Source organism: Camelus dromedarius, chromosome 5 (genome assembly GCF_036321535.1).
Source record: "Camelus dromedarius isolate mCamDro1 chromosome 5, mCamDro1.pat, whole genome shotgun sequence".
Classification (NCBI taxonomy): Eukaryota; Metazoa; Chordata; class Mammalia; order Artiodactyla; family Camelidae; genus Camelus; species Camelus dromedarius.
This window is the reverse complement of record NC_087440.1, coordinates 69,080,460-69,105,448: the sequence shown is the minus strand read 5'-3', so window position 1 is coordinate 69,105,448 and position 24,989 is coordinate 69,080,460. Positions and strand designations below refer to the sequence as shown.

Genomic DNA, 24,989 nt, shown 5'->3' with positions numbered 1-24,989 from the left:
GCTGGAGGAATCAGACCATTTCCTTCCCCTCCAGGTGTTGGAGACTAAAAATGATGCTACCCCTGCCCAGCAAGGGGGAAATGAAACCACACTTGTTGAGCCTGTACCTTGTGCCAGGCACTTCATCTTTCATACATATATATACCTTGTTTCATCCCACCACAACTATGAGATGAAGATATTGTGCTCATTTACCAGTAGGGAAACTGAGGAACACAGAGAGGCAGGTGATTGGCAAAGCCAGGACACATTCTGTTTGACCCTAAAGCCATCTTTTTACCACACAGTCCCCACACTCTGTGCTATTTTCATGTACACAGGGGACAGTACTTTGACCCTTGGAATGAAGTGTTGATGGTAGGAATTCAGGCACCATTAGACTGGCTGATAGGGGAGATATTTTGGGCTGGGAAGGGTGGGGAAGACCCCCCTGAGGCCTCCCACTCCAAACACTTCACAGGGCAGCCAGAAGCCCAGCCTGAGCCACAAGGCCCTGCTGTGGAGGATGACAGGCATGTAGGGGTCAGCTGTGTGTGTCTGTGTTGCGGGGGAGGGGTAGGCTGGGGGTGTCACTCATGCATGGGAGGAATTGAAGGGCTCAGATTCGGCCTTCCAGAGACCTCCCAAGTGTCTCCTTCTCCCCAAGTATCCCAGCCTCTGTAGTCCTGAGAATGGCTTTGGGACCACAGGCTGGAGATGGGTGGGATCTTGGGCTTCCTGGCTGCTGGGTCTGACCCCAGGGCCCATCACTCCAGCTGGCTTGGCATAGGTCCCAGAGAGCCTGGCTGGTGTGTACTTGGGGCTTGGGCTGGATGCTCTGCTGGTGCCCGGTGCCAAAGGCCTCTGGGTGTATTTCAGGAACAATAAAGAATAAATCAACACAGGAGAAAATGGCCTGCAGCAGCTGCTGAGAGTCTGGAGAAATGCAAGGAATGTGTGAGCATTTGGCAGAGGCCCTGGATCTTGACCGGGGCCTGAGAAAGGCCATGACACTGACTGGATGGCTGGGCAAGTGGGGCAGGCGGCTCAGCTCTCTGTGCCCACGCTGTCATTCATCTAAGAGGCCCCAGGCAGCCATGTTGAGATCCCCCCCACCGCCCCCGCTGGCAGCAAGTTTTTGTGCTTTTGGTCACCGACAGGTATTGGGGAGCCATATCATCCCTATTCTTTTCCTCCAAACCAGCAGGATTCTGCAACCCCCTCCCCCCCCCCCCCAGAACTCCTCCCCTTCCCTCAGGCCATCAGGTAGATCTTGGCTCTTTCTGCAGCTGGCCAGGCAGGAGAGGCCGAGCTGATGAAGACATCACACACTAGACATCCCCCTACTCCATCCCCCAGCTCGTGCCACCTCCCTACTGAGGAGATGAGGCAGTGCCAGGTCTGAGGGTGTGCTGAGTGTGACAACATTCCCCGGGAGGCCCTGACCACAGCTCTACCCGAGTAATCAGCCGTGTGTTCTTGGGCAAGTCATTTTACCTCTCAGGGCTTCAGTTCCGTTAGCCATGAAATAGAGATTTGGACCAATGATCTTTGGGGTGGCTGGGCACTATCTGTCTCTCTTATTCAGGATGTACAGTGAACAAATGTTATTTTGGGATTTGAATTCTTGAGAGCCCCATTCAGAGAGGTGGGTTGCTGTGGTTAGAGCTGATGCTCAGTGCCCTGGGTGGGGGCCATTGGCACTAGTAGGAACCCAAGCATGGACTGACTTGACACAGACTTCAGGGTGCCAGAGGAAGGGGCAGAGCTTGGGCTGTGAAGATTTGGGGCAAGTCAAGAATTTATTTTTAAAGAGCTGTTGGCCAACTGTGGGTGTGGGGTTGGAGAGCGTGGGAGGGATGTGGCTTCCTCTTGAACTGAAGATGTTGAGCCTTCACAGGTTGGCCTAGTGGTGACAATCACTAGTAGTGCCCTCATCTTCAAAGCTGCTCACCTCCCAGGCCTCTCTCACTCACCTTTCCTGACCAGCCACACTTCCAGGACATGACAGTGGATTCCAGGCCAGCTGAAGCTGCTCTCCAGGGAGAAGATGTGAACAGCCCAGAGGCTGCTGCCATCTGTTCCAAATAGCCTGGTGTGGCCCCCAAGCAGGAGGCTGAGCCTGAAGCCCTGCAGAAAGGGCTCTGGGTTCCAGTCCTGGCATTCTGTCTGTACTCCTGTGATCTTGGATCTTCAGGTGCCTCGCTGAGAAAAGGGAGTGTAATAATTCCTATCTTGTGAGGACTAAACAGGATCATGTGTGTAGAGTGCTCAGCACCATGCTTGGCACTTAGTGGCGCCCTCAAGAAATGTCAGAGGTGGTCATAATGGTGAGGCAGAAGCCTTATTTTTGTGATGTTGGAGTTTCACCTTGGCTTCAAGCCCTGCCCAGTGTCTTGCCAAAAGGCCTCCTAAATGGAGGCCCGAAGCACTGTTATTGGAGTCCTCAATTCTGAGCCACACCTTGCTCCTGCCTGTGTATCTGCAGGGAGGTTTCTCTCCTCTGGGCTGCTTTGTGGAACAAGGAATTAGGCTGAGTGAACTCCAACATCCCTTGATATTTGGAATCTGTTCAGCTTCCCCAGCTGGGCTCTGCTTGGCTGGTTGGCTCTGAAGAGAGGCACCAGCCACCTTTCTCCTTGTGGTTTGGAGATTCTTGTTCCAGAAGAAGACCCTGCTTACTCTGCAGCTCCCAACTCACCTCTGCAGTACCACCACCTCAAAACCTTCTGGGCTCTCCTAGCTTCCAGAGGGTCTTACAGATAGATGCTCCTGATCTTGAGGAGAGCATCTTGAGTTTCTGGCAGACCGAGGCTGGGATTGTTTTGGGGGGAGTGTTATGCTATGCTGTACTTGGAAATGGCCCCAGGAAAAGCAGCCATTCTGGGAGGGAGCATGAGAAAGGGGAGGGTCCACAGCTGGCTTTGTGGGGTTCTCATGTGTAGCGTTCCTTCTGAATGCCCACCAGAAGTGTGGATTTGGGATTTTTCTGGAAGGATGATGGAAAGACTAGGAACTTTAACAGCAGGCAACAAGGATTTGAATCTTGCTTCTGTCATCTTAATAACAGAGCCTCGTTTTCCCTCTGTAGAATGGGGACAATAAGGTGCCTAGTTGGGAAGTCCTTCTTTTGGGAAGGATCCCCCTTTTGGATATTCTGTAGACTGCCTGGGGGAGTGAAAATATTTGCTTGTGGCCATTTTCCCAGGAAGAAGCTGGGCTGCATAGCAAGCTGTTACAGCCCTAAAGGGCCCTCTCTCTCCCCCAGCTGTTTTGATTCTGGGATCAAGCTTGGGGTCAGGTTCAGTGTGTGTCTGGTATGGGAGCTGGGAGAGGGGCTCCCCAGGCATTTGCAGAAGTCTGAGTTCTGTGGCTTCCTTGGGCTGTGCAGAAGGTGTGGAGAACATGGTCTGAGTAAGTAGGGAGTGGCCCTTCTGAGCTGTGAGAACGTGACAAGTTACTTCTAACCTTCACTTCCTGTGTATTCCCCAAATTTCCTTCTATTTTTGATTTCTGTTTTTATCTCATTTTGATTGGAGAACATACTTTGTATGATTTCAACCCTTTTAAATTTATTGAGACTTATTTTATGACCTAATTTATGATTATCCTGGAGAATATTCTGTGTGCCCTTGAGAAGAATGTGTATTCTGCTGTGATTGGGTGGGATGTCACATAGTTATCTGTTAGGTCTATTTGCTTTGTAGTTTTTAAGTCTTCTATTTCCTTGTTGATCTTCTGTTAAGTTGTTCTACACATTATTGAAAGTGTAGTATTGACGTCTTCAACTATTATTGTTGAATTGTCTATTTCTCTTTTCAGTTCTGACAGTTGTACTTTGGGGGCTCTGTCATTAGGTGCATATATATTTACAATTATAATATCCATTTGATGTATAGACACTTTTATCATTAAAAATATCCTTCTTTGTCTATAATAGGAATTTTTGTCCTAAAGTCTGTTTTATCTAGTATTAGCATAGCCTTTCTAGCTCTCTTTTGGTTACTCTTTGTATGGTGTATATCTTTTTCCATCCTTTTACTTTCAACCTGTTTGTGTTTCTGAATCTAAATTGTGTGTCTCTTGTAAACAGTGGGTCATGTTTTTTTTTTTTAACCCATTTTCCCAACCTCTGCCTTTAAATTGGGGTATTTAATCTATTTACATTTAAAGTAATTATTGATAAGATCAGATTTCTGTCTACATTTTGCTATTTGACTTCTATCCGTCTAATGTCATTTCTGTTTCTCTGTTACTCCATCACTGTCTTCTTTTGTGTTAAATAGATAATTTTTTTTAAAGTTTTTTTTGGGGGGGGTAATTAGGTCTATTTATTTATTTAGTAATAGTTTAGGTTTTTTTTAATGGAGGTATTGGGAATTGAACCCAGGATCTTATGCATGCTAGCACACACTCTCGCCCTGAGCTATACCCTTCCCTACCCTTAAATAGATACTTTTGAGTATAGCATTCTAAACCTGTAAAATGAGACAAAGAAGAGTGAGGATTAAATGAGATATTGCCTGCAACACACTCAGCACAGTGCCTGGCAAAATAGTAAGCGCTCAGTAAACACAAGTACTCAGTTGGGCCTCAGGCACTGTAAGAGCCACGGTCAGCCCTAGGACTAGCTGAGAGCAAGGCCCACCCAGGACCCCTCGTGCCTCCTGGGCAGGGCACAGCACCCTGGCAGGCAGCTACCTGGGGAGTGAGGAGCAGTGGATCCTTGGAAACTGCACTGTGTCAGGCCATGACCCTCTAGCCTTTCCCCTCTTCTAGCACCCAGGCACCTCCTGGCTGCTTATGAAGCACTGCAGATTTCCCACCTTGGTCCTGCCCCCTGTTACCAGACCCATGGACCAATCTCTCAAGGGTGGTTTGAGAAGCACTGCTCAACATAGATAGGCAGCAGGGTGTGATGGAGACCTGGTTTGGAGTCAGCCAGCTTGGATTTGAAGCCTGGCTTCTCACTGGTGACCTCAGGCTGTGATCTGGAACAAGTTACTTTTCAAAGCCAACCTTTCCTCGTTTCTCAGATAGGAGTAAGTGGTTATGCTAGTAAGTAGTCCTCACACACATTGGACACGTGGGCAGTGCTGGTGGGTATTATTTCATGTGGCAGTTGCTCATTACAAAGGTGATGCCTGGACTCAGGCCTTGTCCCCCCTGCCCCTCCCTCGGCACCTAAATTCCTCAAAGGTAGAAACTAGTGAGTGGTGACTCCTGGACTAGACACATAGGTATCTGATAGCCAGTTTACTGCCCTCTCCACTGGGCCACACTACCTCCAGGCCCTGCTTCTTCCAGCCTTGGTGCAGAAACAGAAAGGAAAATTAAAGAAGCATTATGGGATAGTGGTTAACACTGAGTAAAAGCTTGAAGATTCAGAAAGGGTGAGAACAGTATGTGCTGGAGGTCTGCCTGGAGGAGATAGGACTTGATAGGAGGCAGGTTGTCAGAGTGGAGGAGGCAGGACTTCCTTCCAGGCAGAGGGAATAGCTCCAACAAAGACTCAAAGTCAGGGAACTCTTCCCAGGGTCACCTGTTCCCTGTGTGTATTTCTAGACCCAGGATAGGCCACCTTGCATTATAATCAATGTGTGTTTCTGTTTTTCTCCCCCACTGGGCTGGGAGCTCTATGTGGGCAGGGACTGTACCTTGTCTCCTGTGTCTCCCCAGAGCCTGGCTTACAGCCAGTGCTGAGCAGATGTTTATTGAGTGGATGAAGGGGCAATGGGCTGATCTGCAGGGCTACAGAGGGTGTGTGTATGGGGGGCAGGGGTGTAGGCAGGGCAAGGCCATGTTAAGGTGGGTCCCTGTGAGTGGCCTTCTCTGTATGTTGGTCTAGGGCAGAGTCTGGCACTGGGGCTCAGGCAGACTCCAGAGATCCCTGCTCTAGACCTGCTGGTGAGCCGGGCCCTTCCAGAAGGGGAAGGGGAGCTGGAGCAGACTCTGGTGGCATGAGCCCTGTAGGGTATGAGAGGGTTGTGAGATCTGCTCCAGGGCTGGCTGCAGGGACACTTGCTCCATCTCTTCTGGGGAGAGCCCAGGCCTGCCAGCTTCCACTTCACCCTGGGAGTCCTGAGTCCTGTGGAAGGGGTTTCCTGGGCTGCCTGTAATCCTCTGTGGCCCTTGCCTAGGAGGGAGGCAGCTAGCCCCCCAAGTGTGGGTGAAAGCTGGGCCTGGAGGCTCTATCCTTTCCTGGCCCTGCCTGGGACTCGATGTTTCCTATCTGCTGCAGCTTCCCTCCAGTAAAACGGACCCGGTTCTCCTGGCTTACATGGACATCCTGGGCTTGTCTGTGGGGCATTGGGGGAGGGGATGATAGAGGTCAACGTCTGAAGGAAGCCCTGGGAGTGCCTCATAAGGCAAAGGATTTCCCTCTCACAAGTATCCTTTTAGAAACATCTTAGTGTTGCCTTTTTTACGGTCAAAGCTCGAACTGCAGCCAGCTCAAACCCTGGCTGAGCCCGGTCAACTTGGTGGCTGAGACCCCTGGGACTCATGACTCCCTGGCCTATCAGCCTGGCCGCTGCCTTTCAGAGCTGAAGTTCAGTCGGGAGAAGTGATAATCCGGGGACTCCCTCTGGACTCGGCATAGGCACATCACAGGGCCTGCTTTCTCACACCCCCAGGGGAACTGACACTTGTGGGAGGCAGGCCCTCATCTCTGTGGCTGGCGTCTCCTTCCTTATTAGTTTTATGTACCCCTTGAGAACGAGACATGTGTGTCCAGAGGCTTGAAGAAATGGGGCCCTTCAGCCTGGGTGTGAACTCCCAGTTAGAGGAGGGCACACAGCATTGCAGATGGTTGCACTGTGCCCAGAGGGAAAGTCTGTCTAGGGCCTGGGCACCTTTAGCTGGTCCAAGATGGCAGTTACAGGCCACTTGCACAGTCCCCGAGTATCTGAGAGAGAGCTTTTCAGGATATGAGCCTGGACTGGAAGGCCAGCTGGGCCATGCTGGGCTCCTCTAAGGAGGGCCCCTTACCACTGCCCCCTGGCATCCTAGATAGACACCTTGGTGTTTTGAGGTCCATCCCAGCCATGTCTCGGCACGAGGTGAACAGATCCACAGGCTCATGTCCCTGGCCATGGTCTAGGCAGGGGTGGGAAGCCTTGAGGGGAAAAAAATGGAGCAGAGGCAATAGTGGGACTGGCACTTTCCCAGTTGTCCTGCATGTAGTGTGGGGGCAGCGAGTGACAGTCAAGGGGCAAGTGGCTTATGGGCCCGCAGTTGGAGAAGGATTTGTGTTCAGCTTAGTTGGATGGATCCTGTGGCCACTGATGGGGTAGGCTGGGGTTGGGTAAGGGGGCTGGGCCTTTTGCTTCATTCTGCATCATGGGGAGCTTTGATATGCATTGGAAGAAAGACCGGAAGTCAGGGCCAGGCAGGAGCCCAGGGTGGATACATCGGCTATGAGTAGTGCCTCTGCCCAGGCTTGGCTCTGACTCACCTCAGGCACAGGTACAAGCCAAGTGCCAAGGTACAGGGATCAGCAAACTCTGCCCCACTGGAGTGCTGTCTGCTGGAGACTAAGAGATAGGTACCTAGAATTCAGTATGCTGAGCACAGTCATGCGGTTTAGAAGTATTATGAACTCAGAGTGTTGTTCCTGGCTCAGCCTTGGGGTGAGGAAAGACTTCCTGGAGGAAGCAGTGTCTGAGACCTGAAGGATGAGTAGGACTTGGTCAGGTGAAAGGGGCGGGAAGGTGTACGAGGCAGAGGAACTGCCTGGTCAAAGACCTGGAAACAAAGCAGGAACAGCCCTGAATGATGGCTCCAGCATGGAATGTTGAGAGAAGTAGCAGGAGCCCAAGTATGCAGGGACTTGTGGGCCAGATAGGAAGTTTAGACTTGGTCCTAAGATAGCCTCTTTGGTGCTCAGGGAACTGGCTGGCCTAGAGATTTGGGGCCTTGTTGGATGCCACATTTTGGTCTGTTTGGCCTTTGAGCTGTGACCTCCTCTTCCTAGTGCTGAGTTTGTAGGGCCAGGGGTGGCACAGGTAAGAGCAGGAGCTTGGGAGTGTTAGCCTCCTGGGGTCAGGGGGGTCCTTTAGTTGTCTTTCAACTCCAGGTCAGAGATGAGCCCCTGGGGCCACTGGGACCAAGCTGGGCACCCCTTTCCTATGTAACCTTGACTCAGAATAGTTTTGTCTCTTGGATGATAGTGCTGAATGCCCCAAGCTTGTGAGTGGCCCTAGTCCCCTCAATGGTCATGACTTGGCCCATTGCCCTGTGCTGAGGGCTCACAGGACTCTCCCAGCCAATGTTGGGCATGTAGCTGGGTTGCTGATGGCACATGGGGAGCAGTGTGTGTTCAGTTGCGTCCTTGGAGGGCATGGTGTCACCACCAGCATAGAACACCCAACAGCCTTTTCAGCACCTTCTCTCATTTGTGTGCAAAACACATGTGTGGGCTCAGCACTGTTTTCTTTTCTTAGTGCACATTGCTTTCATCTGTAGAGAAGGTGCTTCTCACCATAGATGCTTCTGAAAGCCCCATAGGTCCCCAGCCATTGAGATTAGATTCTTGCCATGTCTTCTGCCCAGGGCTGTCTGTGGTGTGCAGCAGCGAGGCTCCTGGAGGAAGGGAAGGGTGAGTAGAGCCCAGATAGACAGTCAAACAGACTGACAGAGTGGGTGTAAGTGTCTGGGGCCCCATGATGTCTGTGGGTTTCCTTTTGCAGTGTTTCTGCATCCGTTGTTAGGCCCTGCAGCTGGTCCCAAGGGTGAGCTGCCTGCAGGAGTTCCTCATTACACCCTCTTCCCCGCAACCTCACGGAGTTGGCCCATCGGTCGGCAGCCTTCAGAAAGGATGGCTTCCTTCCTCTTCCTCATTGTGAGGAAGGCCAGGTTGACTTCCACGTGAGGGACAGAGGAGGAGGGCTGGGGCAGAAAAACTGGGAGGAAGTGGTTCAGTCCTGGCCAGAGTTGCAGGCTGTGAGGTATGCTTGGGGCATGAGGGCTGGAAGCCCCACCAACAGCCACCAGAATTGAGGCAGGGGTGGGCTTGCAGGGGCTGGAGGGTCCAGGCTTGGAGAGCAAGGCTGAAGCAGCCAGTGCAGTCTCAGGCTTCCTTGTGGAGCTCCCACACCTGCTGATGCCTCTGTGGGAAAGCTCCTTCCTCCCCTCCCTTCCTGTCGGACTGAGGGTCTCAGATGAACTGGAGCAGAACAGGAGAGGTTTACCTGTCAACAGTTCAGGTAAGGGTCAGGGGCTTCCCAGTGCCAGTGAGGAGGGATATCCGTGTGCAGAAAATCCTTGCTCTGAGACCATTGAGAGCGTGTTGTGGAAGGAAGGTGTGCAGAGAGGGCCCTGGTGTCTTAGTGGCATGTCTTAGGGATAAGGAATAAGAGCTTGGTCTTTGAGTCAGGCAGACCTAAGTTCAATTCCTGGCTCTGCAACATAATTACCATGTGACCACTGGCAGGTCACTTAACCCCTCTGAGCCTGTCTAGCTCACCTATAAAGTGGAGGTTAAAATAAAAATGCTTTATGCTTCAGTTTCATGCTGTCTTATAAAGCTGTTGTAGGAATTAAACATGTGCGAAGCATTGAGGACCTGCCTGGCACAGGTGCAGCATTATTATTATTATTATTATTATTATTATTATTATTATTATTATTATTATTATTATTACTGGCTGCTGCTGCTGCTTCTACTACTACTGCTCCTCTGTGTCCTGCTGCCTTGGTGTGTCCCTTCCCCGCCTCCCTCCGGGGTCCCCTGTTTTCTCCATCCCCTCAGATAACTGACCTTTCTTCTCTGAGGGTCCCGGATCTGGCTGTCTGTGCTCTTAGCACTGTTAGCCTTCCGATGGGGGTGAAAGGGAGGCCTCTCGAGAAGCTTCTGGAGCAATTCAGCCTCCTCAGAATTGACCCATTTGATTTCTTCTAAGCAAGTCCCTGGTCCAGCTTGGAAGCCTACTGTGGTGTCCTGAGGAAAGGCCCTCCTTGATGTGCAGGGTGGCAGGTGGGAGGTAGACCAGCAGAGTCCAGCCTTTCTTGGCCTGACCAAACAGTGGCAGGTGAGCCAGTCTGGGACTAGGGCAGGAGCAGCCCCGCCTTGGATCCTCTTTCACAGACTCCACCTCCATCTCTCCAACCCAATGTGGGGAACCGCTCTCCACTAGGGCTGAGCTGGCCATCCCTGTGCCTTGGTACCCTCCATTGGGCACACACTCACACATGCGCCAGGCCCATCTGCTACGTGGGCCTTCCCTTCCTCAAAGCCCCCAAGCTCAAAAGGCGACAGCGCTGTGATGGGGGATGTCTGTGTACTGTTGGGGGGAGGGGAGGCTCCCTGCTTCCGAGGCACATGGACCTGCCAACTCTCCCTCGGCCCCCTCCCCTCCCCTCCCCTCCCCTCGAGCCAGCATGTTCTTCCTTCCTCTGCAGACACACACGTACTTGTAGTTGGTTCATGCTGATTGGAGAGGCAGAGCCAGACTCCGGTAGCCAGGACAGTCCCACCCGGCAGCTTCACGGTGGCGCCCAGGGTTGTTTTCAGTCTAGGTGCTGGCTTTGGGTTGGCTGTCAGAGAATGAGAGTTCAAAAGCAAGAGAAAGGGGTTTGTTCAGAAGGTGGTTTCTGTGGCCTCGGCACTCTCTGCTTGTCCAAGTCCTCCCCTTGGGCGGGAGCCTGGGTGACTCGGATGCTCTCCTAGTCTCCCCCACCCCCAGCTTCCATAGGCGAGACAAAGGGGGTGCGAGCCCGGAGAGTCGCTCTCACTCACAGCAGGGCCGGGAGCTGAGGAAGGAAATGGAGGAGGAAGTTCCTCCCCTTCTGGGTGCTGGGTGAAAGTGAAAGGCGGCAGGGGGCCGGAGTGAGTCACGGCCGCTCCGGGAGGGGAAGGGCTGGGGAGCTGCGGAAGCCTGCGGAGGAGCGATAGCGCGGCGGCCTCTCTGGGGCCAGGGGCATCGCCGGGTATAGCCAGGGCTTCATACTAGAGCCTGCCCAGTATGCCCAGCCCCAGCCCTCCTCTGCTCTCGCCTGGTTTTCTGGAAACTCCCCAGGTTGCTAATGAAGACCGGAGCGTCTAGGTTCTGACGTCTGAGGTCAGCCTGGTCCTGCAGATTTATTTGCAGGGGCTTCCTGAGTCCTCCTCCCCTCCCCTCCCCTTCTAGATAGACTGGCTCAGGACCAGAATTTTAGCATGGGGAAGAGATGGGCCATGTAGCTCCCACATTTGCCAGCTTCCGAGAAGGGGGAAAAACAAAACAAAAATACCCAAACAAACAAAAAACCTCTGAAGAAAGAAAAAGGTCTTTGAAAACACATGCAAGTTATACGTGTAAGTTATAACTTGCATGTAAGTAATAAAAACACATGTAAATTATAAAATACTGGTCTCAATCCTGTCTGTTCTGTAGCAGGATAAATAGAGCAAACTGTTTTTGTTGTCAGAAAACAAATATGGGAACATTATGAGCACTTTAGTCACGGCATGTCACGGAATAACCTTCTGGACCTAAGTTCTAGCAATCTGAACCCCCTCAATATCATAACTATACAGTTCCTTCGCTACAGATGCCAGGAGCTCTTTGGCAGTGGGGAAGGGTGGGTGGGGACTGCTGACTAGCTACCAGGCTGGATCCCGTCTCCAGGCAGCTGGGGGTTGCAAAACAGGTTCTGTGCTAGTTTGGGGAAGACTCTGGCAGCTACGGTTCCACCCAGCAGCTCCTCCCAGGGGTGGGGCTAGGACTGCACATATCTTTCATGTAGGGGCCTCACCTACATGCCTCAGTGCAAAAGACCCGAGCCTAGCCTTGGGCCCAGGACTCTGCAAGGGCCTGGTGGGGCTCCCAACCCTTGGGCTGCACAGTTGGGAATGATTCCTATTTTCTCTACTGCCTGTTTGAGATGTGCCTGGAGTATCAGAGGAGGCATTGGCTGAATAAAACTACTTGGTCTGGTGGGAGGCTACAGCTTCAACGGATGTGAGAGGATCTGCCGGGCTGCCCAGTGGGCTGAGGAGGAGAAGGGAATCCAATATGGCCTTTGTCACCTAGGGGCTTAGGCTGGATCTCAGCCCCACTGGCCCCCTTGGCAGCTTCCTTGTGCTGTGTGCAGGTTACACAACTAAATGCAATAGATCTGGAGTCTAACTAGGAGGGCAAGGTGGTGGGACAAGAGGAGAGACCCATGGCGCCCTGGGAGGTGCTGGTTCTGGTTACTTCTGGTGGCTCCCCCAAGGTCCTGGCTGCTGCCTCACCAATGCTGCCCTGTGACCTTGGGCTTGTTCCTGGGAGGCAGTGGAAACACAGGGCCCTTGAGGCCCCCCTCGCACTTGAGCTGACATGTGGGGCGTCCTGGGAGGCTGTAGCTGACACTGCTGCTATTCTTGTCTGCAGGCTGCAGGGCCCCGTGGAGCATCATGAACTGGGAAGAGTAGAGGAGCCCAAGAGCCTCTCTTTGAAGAGCAAGGAAGAGCCAGCTGTTCTTTCTCCCTGTGTCTGACCACACCATCCAGCATTTCTGCTGCCCCCACTGGCTGCTGGACTAGGGCCAGACTTCCAGCACGACTGTCCCCCAGGGGATGGGCAACTGGTGAAGTAGGTCTCACTGTCGGGGCCCCGTTGGCCACACCATGAACCTCCAGGCCCAGCCCAAGGCTCAGAACAAGCGGAAGCGTTGCCTCTTTGGGGACCAGGAACCAGCTCCCAAGGAGCAGCCCCAACCCCTGCAAGCCCCACAGCAGCCCCAGGCCCCTCCACAGTCCACCAGAGTGAAGGAGGAGCCTTACTTTGGGCACGAGGGTCCGGCAGGGGCTGCCCCTGCCTCCCAGCCAGTGGAACTCCCCCCTCCCAACAGCCTGGCCCTGCTGAACTCTGTGGTGTATGGGTCTGAGCGAACCATGTTGTCCCAGCAGGTGGGCTCAGTCAAGTGGCCCAACTCTGTGATGGCTCCAGGGCGGGGCCCGGAGCGTGGAGGGGGTGGGGGGGTCAGTGACAGCGGCTGGCAGCAGCAGCCTGGCCAGCCTCCACCCCACTCAACGTGGAACCGCCACAGCTTGCCCCTCTACAGTGGACCCAAGGGGAGCCCTCATCCTGGCATGGGGGTCTCTACCTACTATAACCACCCTGAGGCACTGAAGAGGGAGAAAGGAGGGGGGCCGCAGCTGGACCGCTATGGAAACGCAGTGCGGCCAGTGATGCCACAGAAGGTGCAGCTGGAGGTAGGGCGGCCCCAGGCACCCCTGAACTCTTTCCACATGGCCAAGAAGGCCCCCAACCAGACGCTGCCCCTGCAGCCCTTCCAGCTGGCGTTCGGCCACCAGGTGAACCGGCAGGTCTTCCGGCAGGGCCCGCCGCCCCCCAACCCTGTTGCTGCCTTCCCGCCGCAGAAGCAGCAGCAGCAGCAGCAGCAGCAGGCAACCCTGCCCCAGATGCAGCTCTTTGAGAACTTCTACCCCATGCAGCAGCCACCCTCTCAGCAGCCCCAGGACTTTGGCCTGCAGCCGGCCGGGCCACTGGGGCAGCCCCACTTGGCTCACCACAGCATGGCACCCTACCCCTTCCCGCCCAACCCTGACCTGAACCCAGAACTGCGAAAGGCCCTCCTGCAGGAGTCGGCCCCGCAGCCTGTGCTACCTCAGGCCCAGATCCCCTTCCCCCGCCGCTCCCGCCGCCTCTCTAAGGAGGGCGTCCTGCCTTCCACCGCCCTGGATGGGGCTGGCACCCAGCCTGGGCAGGATCCTGCCAGCAACTTGTTCCTGCATCACTGGCCCTCGCAGCAGCCACCACCTGGCCCCCTGGGGCAGCCTCATCCTGAAGCTCTGGGATTCCCGCTGGAGTTGAGGGAGTCACAGTTGCTGTCTGACGGGGAGAGACTGGCACCCAACGGTCGCGAGCGGGAGGCTCCTGCCATGGGCAACGAGGAGGGCGTGCGGGCAGTGGGCACGGGGGACTGTGGGCAGGTGCTACGGGGTGGGGTGATCCAGAGCACGAGACGGAGGCGCCGGGCGTCCCAGGAGGCCAACCTGCTGACCCTGGCTCAGAAGGCCGTGGAGCTGGCCTCACTGCAGAACACAAAGGTGAGAGTGGTGTGGGCTGGGGCAGACCTGGCACAGGGTGGGGGAGCCGTGTCTGGGGCTGGGGGAGAGCAAGTGACTCCAGGTCCACGAGGGTGGTCTTCTTACTTCACTAAAGGAAATGCAAGAACCTATCCATTTCAGGGAGTTCTGAATCTCTGTGTAGGTGTATTCACACCTGAAGGGAAGATGGGGTTTAAACACATGCAGGGTTGTGGGCAGGAAAATGCAGTACCCTCCTGTGGGTTGGCTTCTTCATTTGGGATTTGCAGGATTGGGAGAAGGGAGAAGCGGAACCGTTTACAGATCAGTGGATTTCACAGATAAGAATGTGGTAGTGGTTACACAGGTGGTTGTACTTGTCAAAATGCATTGAACGATAATTAAAAATTGGTGCATTTTGTTGTATATAAATTATACTGCAATAAAATTGATTTAAGAGAAAAAGACAATCTAAATGGGGAAGAAGAATGAACAGAATTTGAGCACCTGTGTTGTACGTGGAGTTTCTTATACTTGGTCACAAGTAATTTATCATCAAACCCTATGAGAAGGATGCTGTCATTTGTCCTATTTTATTGCTAAAGAAGCTGAGACCCAGTTGGGATTTCCCAAGGTCACAGGGGTAAGATAGAAGCCTAGTATCTGACTCCAAAGGCAGTGTTTGCCCCTTCCTTCACTAGAGGTCTGAACCTTCAAAGCCCACTGGGCCAGGCTGATACGTAGGAAGCTGCAGAATTTGACTTCATGCCAGCCAGTTGCCAGTGAGGAAATAGATACAGAGACCACCCTTACTTTGCCACAGGTTCCTTGCTTACTTTCTTTTGCAGAGATACGTTTTGACTATTGAGATACTATTTCACATGCCTCTAACCGTGTAGGCAAAATAAAAAACATCTGTAAAGCCACTTGTGGCCTGAGATGGCCATCTGGGGACTCCTGCTCCAGGCCAGGATGGGAGAACCTGGCAGAAGGGAGGTTTTGGAGAGTATTAAGGAATATGGTGGGGGAAAAGGTAGCCAGGGAAAGGCCAGGTTACCAAAGACCATTGGGAACCATCATGAGTGTTTGAATCCCTGAATCAAATGGGACTAAGGGTCCCAGACCAGCAAATCAGGACTTACCTTCTAACTCTCTTCATTTCCCCCTCCCTCCTTCTCTAGGATGCCAATGGCTCTGAAGAGAAGCGGAAAAGTGTACTGGCTTCAACTACCAAGTGTGGGGTGGAGTTTTCTGAGCCCTCCTTAGCTGCCAAGCGAGCACGGGAGGACAGCGGGATGGTGCCCCTCATCATCCCAGTGTCTGTGCCTGTGCGGGCTGTGGACCCAACCGAGGCGGCCCAAGCTGGAGGTATTGATGAGGATGGAAAGGGTCCTGAACAGAACCCCACTGAACACAAGCCATCGGTCATCGTCACCCGCAGGCGGTCCACCCGTATCCCTGGTACTGATGCCCCAGCTCAGGTATGAGAGACGCTCCATGCAAACACCTCCAGTACCTGGGTGCCCCTGGGGACCTAATACTGTACGGGGAAAAAGGAGAACGTGGCCGTGTGGGAGGGATTTAGGTGACCCATGGGGATATTATTTATATTTCCAAATGAACCTTTTGAGCAAATGTACTTACGGGGAACAGAGAGACAGTTTTATACTTGAAAGTTGGTACTGTTTAGGAAAATCTAGGATGTGTGAATCTCTTATTTTAGGTCAGCAAATTTTGATTGGGCCTCTAATATGGGTCAGGCACTGTGCTAGGCACTGGGATGTAGAAATGTTTGCTTATTCTATCAGTACAAACATGTATGTTGAAATCTCTCTCTTAGATTGAGGTTTTTTCTATTTCTTCTTAGTTCTGTCACTATTTGTTTTATATTTTTGATGCAATTTTATTAGTTGCATACTCATTTAGAACTGGATTAGACACTTTATCATGAAATGTTTCTTTTTATCTAGTAATTTTTTTGCCTTCTAAAGTCTGCTTTGTCAGATATTTAGCATTCTTTTGGTTAGTGTGGGTGGGAGGAGGACGGGATGTTTATCTTTTCCATCTTTTTACTTTCAGCCTTTCTGTATCCTTCTGTCTAAGGTGTATCTTTCAAGTGGCATATAATTGGGGTTTCTTGTTATCTGTTCTAACAACCTTTGTTTTCTCACTTGAGCATTGATACAGTTCACATTTAATATAATTACTGATATATTTTGGCTTAAATCTGCTATCTTCTGTTTGCTTTCTATTTATCCCATCCTGCCTTTTCTTTCTTCTTTTTTCCCTTTTTGTTTTCCTTTGGGTTGATTGCGTTTGTTATTCCATTTCCTTTCTTTGTTAATTTATTAATTATATACTTAGTATTACTCTGTTAGTGATTACCCTAGCAGCCTTTCTTGTTTTTGTGAGAGAACTAAGCCCTGCAGAAAGGGATTTGAGTGACTGTTGCCTCAGTTATCTGGAGGATAGTTCATAGCACCATTCTAAATGCATAGAAGAGAAGTTAACTCATTACATAGTGAATGCCTTATGACATTAGAGCTTAATTCTCTGGTTGAGAAGTGTTCCTAGAAATTAAAATGCATTCTTGGCTTATTGAAATCTACTCTTAATCTAATCCAAGAGTACTTTAACTCTTCTTGGACAATGCAAAGTTCTTATAACCCTTGAACCCCATTTTCCACCAATCCCTAACTTACAGAACTATTGACATGAGTTTTCATTCTCTATATATTTTAACATTGACAGGGCATTATAACATTATTGTAATGTTCAGTTGTTCATTTTAGATTTATCCAAATACTGAGTGTTTTGTTGCTTTTTGTTTCTCCTCATATCTCCAAGCTTCCATCTCAGATCATTTATATGCTGCTTGAAGAACATCCCTTAGCATTTCCTTTAGTGTGACTCTGTTAGGGATAAATTTTATTAGTCTTTGATGGTCTGAAATTGTTTTTATTTCATCTTCATTTTTGAATGATAGCTTTGATGGGTAGAGAATTCTGTGTCAGTAGGTTTTTTGTTTTTTGTTTTTTCTCCTTGGCACTTTAAAGATATCATTCCATTGTCTTTAGGCTTCTATTGTAGTTACAGTGTTGGGAAGTCGCTACAAGCCATCTTCTTGTTCCTTTGAATGTAAGGGTTTGGGGGTTGGGTTTTTTTTTTTTTTTTGGTCATGGTTTTCAGTAGTTTTGCTGTAATACCTAAATATCGTTCTCTTTGTATTTATCCTGTTTAGAGTGCTTCTTGAATATTTCTTCTGCCCCACTTCTGTCTCCTCTCCTTCTGGGACTCCAGTTACACATTTTTATTATTTTTGTTTTTTTTCAAATGGAGGTACTGGGGATTGAACCCAGGACCTTGTGCATACTAAGCATGCACTCTATCACTGAGCTACACCTTCCCTGCCTGGTTACACATTTTGTTAGAGCTTTTCACCACATTCCTTATTTTGTCTGTCATGTATTTTTCTATGTTTTCCATTTTTTTCAGTCTGACTTATCTTTCAGTTCACCAGTTCTCTCTTTAGCTGTGTCTAATATGTTGTTAAGCCCATTCACTGAGCTCTCATTTTTAGTTATTTTGTTTTTCAGTTACTGAATTTTCATATGGTTCATTTTTAGAGTTTTTAGTTCTTTGATGAGAGTCACAACTTTGCCTTTTATTTTATTGCATAACTTAAGCATAGGTTTCTTAAAGTTTATGTCTGATAACTCCATTAATGGGATCCCTATGGATCTGTTTCTATTATCTGCCATTTCTTGTTTTTCAGTCACATCTTGCTCTCTTGTATATCTGGTTATTTTTTATTGAATGTCAGACATTATACATAAAACATTGTTGAGGTAATTAAAGATTCTGGGTGACGTTCTTCTCTACTGGAGAGGATTTATGGTAGCAAAGAGCACAAGCAGTCCTGGATTACTTTAAATCAGATGGCTTGAAGCTGGGCATTATTCCATTTGAGAACAAGTCTCAAATGTTTCTGATGCACCTTTATTTCGAGGATATAGCCCTTTGGAGTCCCAATCCAAAGCCTGGGGGTTTACCAGGGTCTCCTTCCTTGGCAAGCTTTAAACTCCAGTTTTTATTCTGCTGGCTCCTTGAATTTATTAAAAACTCTACTCATTTTCTCAGCCTCTGAGTTGCCTCTTCCATAATAGCATCTATCTCTAGGGAAAATACAACTTACCTTTTTTGGTGTTCCTCTTTTTCCTGGATCTTGGCTCTTTAATTCTTTGCGAACTAATTTGCTCTCTGATACCTGCAAAACTGTGGTTTTTGTACTGAATCTGGATTTTTTCATTATTCTTAGCTGGGGAGTCAGCCTGCATGCCTGCTGTCTGTAACAGAAAGGAGAGCTCCAAGGTTAGCATGTGCAGCACAGTCTCTGCTCTCTGGGGTCTTGTTCTCTGGTTAGGGAAATGCTTGTATTAGAGGCTGGAGGCTGGAGGTCTGGGCAGCTTGTCCTGAGGGTGGCAGGAAGGAGCTTGAGCAACTACACAGCTCAACATGTCCATTTCATAGATGAGGAAATAGATCCAGAAAAGGCAAGGGGCTTGCCTAAGGTCACACAGCCAAGTAGTGGCAGAGCTAGTCCTGGAATTTGAATCTCTTGAATCCTGCCCGAGTACTTTCTGGGGAGGGAGGTCTGTCTGTCTGTCTGTCTGTCTATCTATCTATCTATCTTTGTAGACATTTTCAATCATGTGCAAAAGTAGAGAGAATGGTATAATGAACTCTAATATTCAGCTGCCCACCCTGTTTACAGTTCTCAAAATATAGCCTGTCTTCTTTCATTTGTACCTCTACTTCTCCCTGCTACTGGATTTTTTTTTTTTTTTTGAAGCAAATCCCAAATATCACATGATTCTATCCATAAATACTTTGGTTTTGTATCTTAAGTACATCATACATAAGGATTCTCTTTCCTTCTTTCTTCCTTCCTTCTTTCCTCCCTCATTCCCTCCCCTCTTTTCCTTCCCTCCTTCAATCTCTCTCTTTCTCTGTTTCTTTCCTTCCCTCCCCTCTTCCTTCCTTCTTCCTTCCTACAATACCATTATCACACCTAAAAAATCAATATTGTCAAATATTCAGAATAGTTTTAAATCCATTTTCCCTATTATGAAATCACAAATCATTACAGCTAGCTGAGTTCGTGTTGGATTTCTCATCTATCAAGTTTGGGGGCTTTTGGCGTCACTGCATTTTTTTTTTTTCTGTGTAGTCATATTGTTCCCCTAAGTGGGGAAGCATGAACAATGTCATTTATTCCTAGTCTTAAAACAGCAGAGGGTACAAATAGCTAACCGGCATGGGCAAGGCATCATGGGGAGTCAGGGCCCTCTGCTGGAAGATTGTGTGGGAGCTGGAACCTGAGAGGAGAGGAAAACCTGTTGTTCCCAGTCCCACTCAGTCAATGTGGCCAATCTTACCTGTGTACCCAGGGAGGTGATTGAAGTCGCTCACCCCCTATAGGGCTTCATTCTCTTTTGAGCCAATGATAGGCCCCCATTCCTCTACAGCCATGCCTTCTACTCTGTATGGAGCCCATGAGGTGTACCAAGCAGGGAGAAGTGTAAGCCAGGAGGGCTAACCTTTGACAGCACAAGTAGGCTAGCCTGTGATAGTAGGACTAATACTATGAGAATTAAAGTTCTTCAAGGACAAGGGCTGTCCTGTTCACTGTGTGGTCCCTCAGATCTTGGCACACAGTATGGGCCACCATCTAATACAGAGCTTGGAGTGTAAGTAGTGGTAGCAGCCAGTATTGATTAATTGCTATGTACCAGGTCTTGTTCTCAGTGATTCCCACGTATTCATTCATTTAGTCCTCATAGCTACCCCATCATGTAGGCACTTTTTATTCCCCTGTTAAAAATAATGATGCCCAGAGAGTTAAGTAATTTTAAGTGGTAAGTTAAAGAAGTGGATCCCAGTCCAAGTAATCTAGTTCCAGAGCCTGGGCCCTCAACCACTATAGTCCCCTGCCCTAGAGGACTTTTCAGCAGGGGTTGGCAACTATGGCCTGTGGGCCAAATCCAGCCCTAAGAGTGGTTTTTACCCTTTTCAAAGGATTATTTAAAAAGGGGGTAGAGGGCCAGGAAAAGAAGAACATGTACCAAAGAATATATGTGTCTCCCACAAAGCCTAAAATATTTACTCTCTGGCCCTCGGCAAACTGCTGACCCCTGCCCTAGAGGAGACACTAAGAAGGGCTTTTGGACCTGTTCCCTATCTTAGGCTTGCCTCGGTGGGTGTGGTGGGCAGACTAAGTTCCAAAGGTGAGACTGGCAAGCAGTGGTCAAGACTTCAGTGTTCCCAGGACGTAGGAGGCTGAGCCGTCTTGGTTCTGTTTCCTTCCCCAGGCTGAGGACATGAATATCAAGTTGGAGGGGGAAACTTCAGTGCGGAAACCAAAGCAGCGGCCGAGGCCTGAGCCCCTGATCATCCCCACCAAGGCGGGCACTTTCATCGCCCCTCCCGTCTACTCCAACATCACCCCATACCAGAGCCACCTGCGCTCCCCTGTCCGCCTCGCCGACCACCCCTCTGAGCGGAGCTTTGAACTGCCCCCCTACACACCACCTCCCATCCTCAGCCCCGTGCGGGAAGGCTCCGGACTCTATTTCAATGCCATCATGTCGACCAGCAGCATCCCAGCCCCTCCTCCCATCACACCAAAGAGTGCCCATCGCACCCTGCTCCGGTCTAGTGAGTTGACCCCCCAACCCAGACCTGGCAGGAATGTGGGAGGGAAGGCATTGAGCAGGGAAGACTCAGCTTCTGGGGCAGCTGGGGATTGGGCTGGAATGCTGTGGGAAAAGGGGCTCCACACGCTCTCCTCTGAAAGAGAGAAGGTTGTCCTGGCTCAAGTACATTTAGGTGTGGGGGAGAGGAGGTGTCAGCCCAGCTGCGTGGACTCAAATCCCAGTTCCACCATTTACTCCTACATCCCCTGTGGAAGTCATTTAAACTCCCTGGGTCTCAGTTTTTTCAATATTTAAATGAGGATGTTAGTATTTGGTTAATGATGAAATTGTCAATATGTATTCAGCTATTTTTAAATCCACAAACAGCAGTTTCCTATGATTCAACCTAATAGCTTCCTCCCAGGGCTGTGGTGAGGTTCAGATGCATTAACACACGTAAAGCACTTAACACTGTGCCTGGCGTGTCACATTTGTTCTTAATATTATGTGGCAGACCCTGTCTCCTGGGTCTCTTCAACAGTCCTTTTGGCCCAGAGCAGACATTTTGGCTGGCCTGGATGGTGAATTGCTGAAAAATGTTGCCTACTCCACACAAGGGTTCATTTCCTCTGAGAAATGGGATAATCCTTTCTCAGGGTGATAGGATTATGTGTGAGACCAGAGGTAGCACCGGGGTGAGGCAGTGCTGTCCCTGAATTAGCCTCTGACCCTGACCTCACCGTGGCATAGTTCTCTGGTGCCCCCTGGTGTCTGTGGGTGAGAAATGGCTCCCCCTGGGCCTGCTGGCCTTCAGCCCTTCAACTTCTACAGGAAGCTTCGAAACCTCTCCCTGCCTGGGTTGTGCAGGAAGAAGTCACTGTAGAGACCATATTGGCAGCAAAGAAGAGGTCTGTCCATCCATGAATATTTATTTTGCTCTTAGCTGTAAAGTCTGAACTGGGTCCTGTGAGGGCCTCAGAAATGTCTGGGACACCATGGTCTATTCTAAAGAGAATGCAGGGTCATTAATTAGGGAGTCGAAATGGAAGCTTGGAAGACAGAAAAACAGAAGTTCCAGGCACTGTGGGATCAGCAGTCAGTGAGTGAAGCAGACCCTAAGCTCTGAAGCCTGCAGAGTGGTGGTGAGGAAGGCATTTATTTAAGAGAGAGTGGGGCTAGAGCTGTACTTGAACTAGGAAGCAGGTGGGGAGGGCACCCTATGAAGTAATGCAAAGGCCCGGAGGTGGGACCGTGCAGGGAGCGCCAAGAGGGAGTGATCTGCTGGGATCGAGGATCCAGGCAAGGTGGTGGTAGGAGGCATAGATGGAAGAGAAACAGGCCTTGAATGCTGAGCTGAGGAGTTGAGCTTTTCTCTCAGGTTGCAGAGGGAAGTCAGCAGAGATTTTGTTTTTGGAGCAAGGGAGTGTCTTGATCATGTAGGGCATTAACATTAGCTCAGGAGAAACTGAGGCAGAGAACCCAGCAAGGAATTGAGAAGATAATTACGAAACAGTGATCTCCTTCACCACCTTGCTCGTGGGGCGGAAGTTTCAGCCTCTTTACCAGAGCAATTGTAGTTGAATGTTGGAGTTCGTGCTGTGGTGTGGGCGCTCCTGGGGCAGGGACCCGGCTCCAGAAGTAGATCTAGTAGTAGTAGTAATAATAGTAGCTAATATTTTTTGAGGGCTTTGTGTATGATTTCATTCAATCTTCACATCAACCTAGGGAGATAGGTAGTAATAGCCCCTTACAGCAAGTGTGAAAGTGGAGGCACTCACATATTTGGTAAAGTCACAGCTGGTTGTCACAGTTGCAGTCTGCAGAGCCAGGACTCAGGGTGCCTGATTTCCTCGCATGAACCTCTGTGAGTCACCTCTGTGGCTCCTGAGCATACGGAGCAGCCACCTCGGGTTGGGGAGGGTGGCTTTGCTGAAGGGAGGAGGAGAGGGTGCCATTTACTAACCTGCCTTTTGTCCCATAGATAGCGCTGAAGTCACCCCGCCTGTCCTCTCTGTGATGGGGGAGGCGACCCCTGTGAGCATTGAGCCGTAAGTGCAGCCCTGCCTCTGGCCCAGTGGGTGAGGGTGGCCAGGTGGGGTCAATGCGTGCAGGTGGGCCCTGTGGGCTGAGGGCTGAGCACACCTCTCTGGGCTTTTGCAGTCAGGCCTGGGCTTCACTGAACTTCCTCCTGCCAGCTTCTGTGTGGAAGTCACAGGGAAGGAAAGGACCAGCTCAGTTTGAATTTGCTCCTGAAAAGAATTAAAAGGCTAATCCAAGAGACTCTTTCCCTGTCTGTAAACCTCGAGCTTCTCCCCTTTCCAGCCTCTGGGTCTTGCCTTTCTGGCAGCACCAGGTGCCACTTGCCAGGCTGTGCCCACAGAAGCCAGATTCCCTTACATCCAGCTGGGGCCTTGCTGTGCTCAGCCTCTGCCAACTACCCCCTGCATCTTCTCCATCCTCAGGGAGTAAGTCGGGTTCCCCATCCCCACGTGGTGAGGCCTTACTCCCTGCCCTTTCCACCCCTGCAGACGGATCAATGTGGGCTCCCGGTTCCAAGCGGAAATCCCCTCAATGAGGGACCGTACCCTGGCGGCTGCAGACCCCCACAAGGCAGACTTGGTGTGGCAGCCGTGGGAGAACCTAGAGAGCAGCCGGGAGAAGCAGAGGCAAGGTGAGAGGGGCCGGGCCAGCAGGCAAAGCAAGCACGGCCGGCTGCTGGGCAGTGGGTGGGCGAGGCCCTGCCCCAACCTAGCCCTGCTCACCCAGCCCAGCCCTAAAAGTGTGTTGCCTTCCTTCCTCCCCAGTGGAGGACCTGCTGACAGCTGCCTGCTCCAGCATTTTCCCTGGAGCCGGCACCAACCAGGAGCTGGCCTTACACTGTCTGCATGAGTCCAGGGGAGATATCCTGGTAAGACAATGCCCCTTGTGGAGGACGGGCCCCTCAGGGAGGCTGGCATGGATCTGTGTCTGCTGCTTAGGAGCCAAGCCTGTCAGGCCTGCTGATTTGAGGCAGGCGGGAGGGTTTGACCAAGTTGGGGGTGGTAGGGAGTTGGCCCAAGGAAGCTCTGGTTCCAAACTCCAGGCTTTGCTGTGCAGGGTCCACACCAGTCCCTGATTGTGGGTCAGTAGGTCCCCACCCTCAGACAGGGGTGTCGTTGAAGGCCTTCTCCCTCTGTGGCTGCCTGCCTTGGGGGCTGTGTGTTCCCTCTTAAGAGGCCCTGAGCAGGCCCACCCCCCGTGACCTTGCCATCTTGCCAGACCTATTGCTTCTCCTCATCTAAAGGGGCCAAGAGTAAGTGCCCACCCTACTCAGAGACCTGAATTTTGCCCACTGAGATCCTTGCCAGGGCCCTGACCTTTTCTTCACTTCCTTTTTAGGAAACGCTGAATAAGCTGCTACTGAAGAAGCCCCTGCGGCCCCACAACCACCCGCTGGCAACTTATCACTACACAGGTGGGCTGGCAGGGTGGGCCTGGGGCCTGGAGCTTGGAGCCAGAAGGGGGCTCCAGCATCAGTGGGGCCACTTCAGTGCTGAGTCATAGCCTGGGGTGGGGTGTGGGTAGGGAGGTGGGGGACGGATGAGCCCAGAGCCAGAATGAGAGAACTGACACCAATGCTGGGGTAGCTTTCAAGGGGTTTCCTGTGCCTTAGAGTGGAAGGGGGAAGGGGTGAGCCCATCCAGGCAAAAAAGCCCAGGCACCAGGTAGTGCCATCCCAATTGGCATCAGTTGCCTGGAACTTGGACAACCCCCAGAGTGCCATGTCCTGTTCTGGGCGCTGTGCTTTAAGAGGGATGTTGGCCAAGTGGCATAATTGTAGCAGCTGCTGTTATCGACCCCCATTGAGGGTTTCACCCGTCAGTGCCAGGCAGAACACCAGGGGTTCCACATGCGTTGTCTCACTTAGTCTCCACCACAGCTGGGGAGGTGGCTTCTATTATTAATTCCCACTTCACAAGAGGAGAAAGTGAGGCTCAGAGGCTAAGCGACATGGCTAATAAGTGCAGAAGCAGGATGTGGAGCCAGCACTGAATGCCTGCAGAGACGGTGGTTGGATGACTTCACCCTTTTTCCCTAGTCAGAACTGCCCCTCACCATGCTCACACTCCCACTCGCCTCACTCCCCTAGCTGCTTCTTTGCCCTGCAGGCTCCGACCAGTGGAAGACGGCCGAGAGGAAGCTGTTCAACAAGGGCATTGCCATCTACAAGAAAGATTTCTTCTTGGTGCAGAAGCTGGTGAGCTGGGGCTGTTTCAGGGACAAGTGAGGGCCTGCATGGTTTGGGGCTCCCTCTGCCC

The 24,989-nt window shown here is 51.0% G+C and overlaps 1 protein-coding gene across 5 annotated transcripts in view; it reads left to right on the top strand.

Moving 5' to 3' along the window:
* Positions 1-24,989, top strand: part of MIDEAS (mitotic deacetylase associated SANT domain protein) — a 65,493-nt gene that overhangs the window by 31,037 nt on the left and 9,467 nt on the right. For all 5 annotated transcript variants that reach the window (XM_064486103.1, XM_031454022.2, XM_064486101.1 and 2 more), the window contains exons 2-9: positions 12,336-14,017; positions 15,178-15,477; positions 20,368-20,713; positions 22,673-22,739; positions 23,220-23,362; positions 23,496-23,599; positions 24,070-24,145; positions 24,840-24,928. In XM_064486103.1, the coding sequence (XP_064342173.1) occupies positions 12,572-14,017; positions 15,178-15,477; positions 20,368-20,713; positions 22,673-22,739; positions 23,220-23,362; positions 23,496-23,599; positions 24,070-24,145; positions 24,840-24,928 (2,571 nt within the window). In that variant the 5' untranslated portion in view covers positions 12,336-12,571. The remainder of the gene's footprint in view (positions 1-12,335; positions 14,018-15,177; positions 15,478-20,367; positions 20,714-22,672; positions 22,740-23,219; positions 23,363-23,495; positions 23,600-24,069; positions 24,146-24,839; positions 24,929-24,989) is intronic.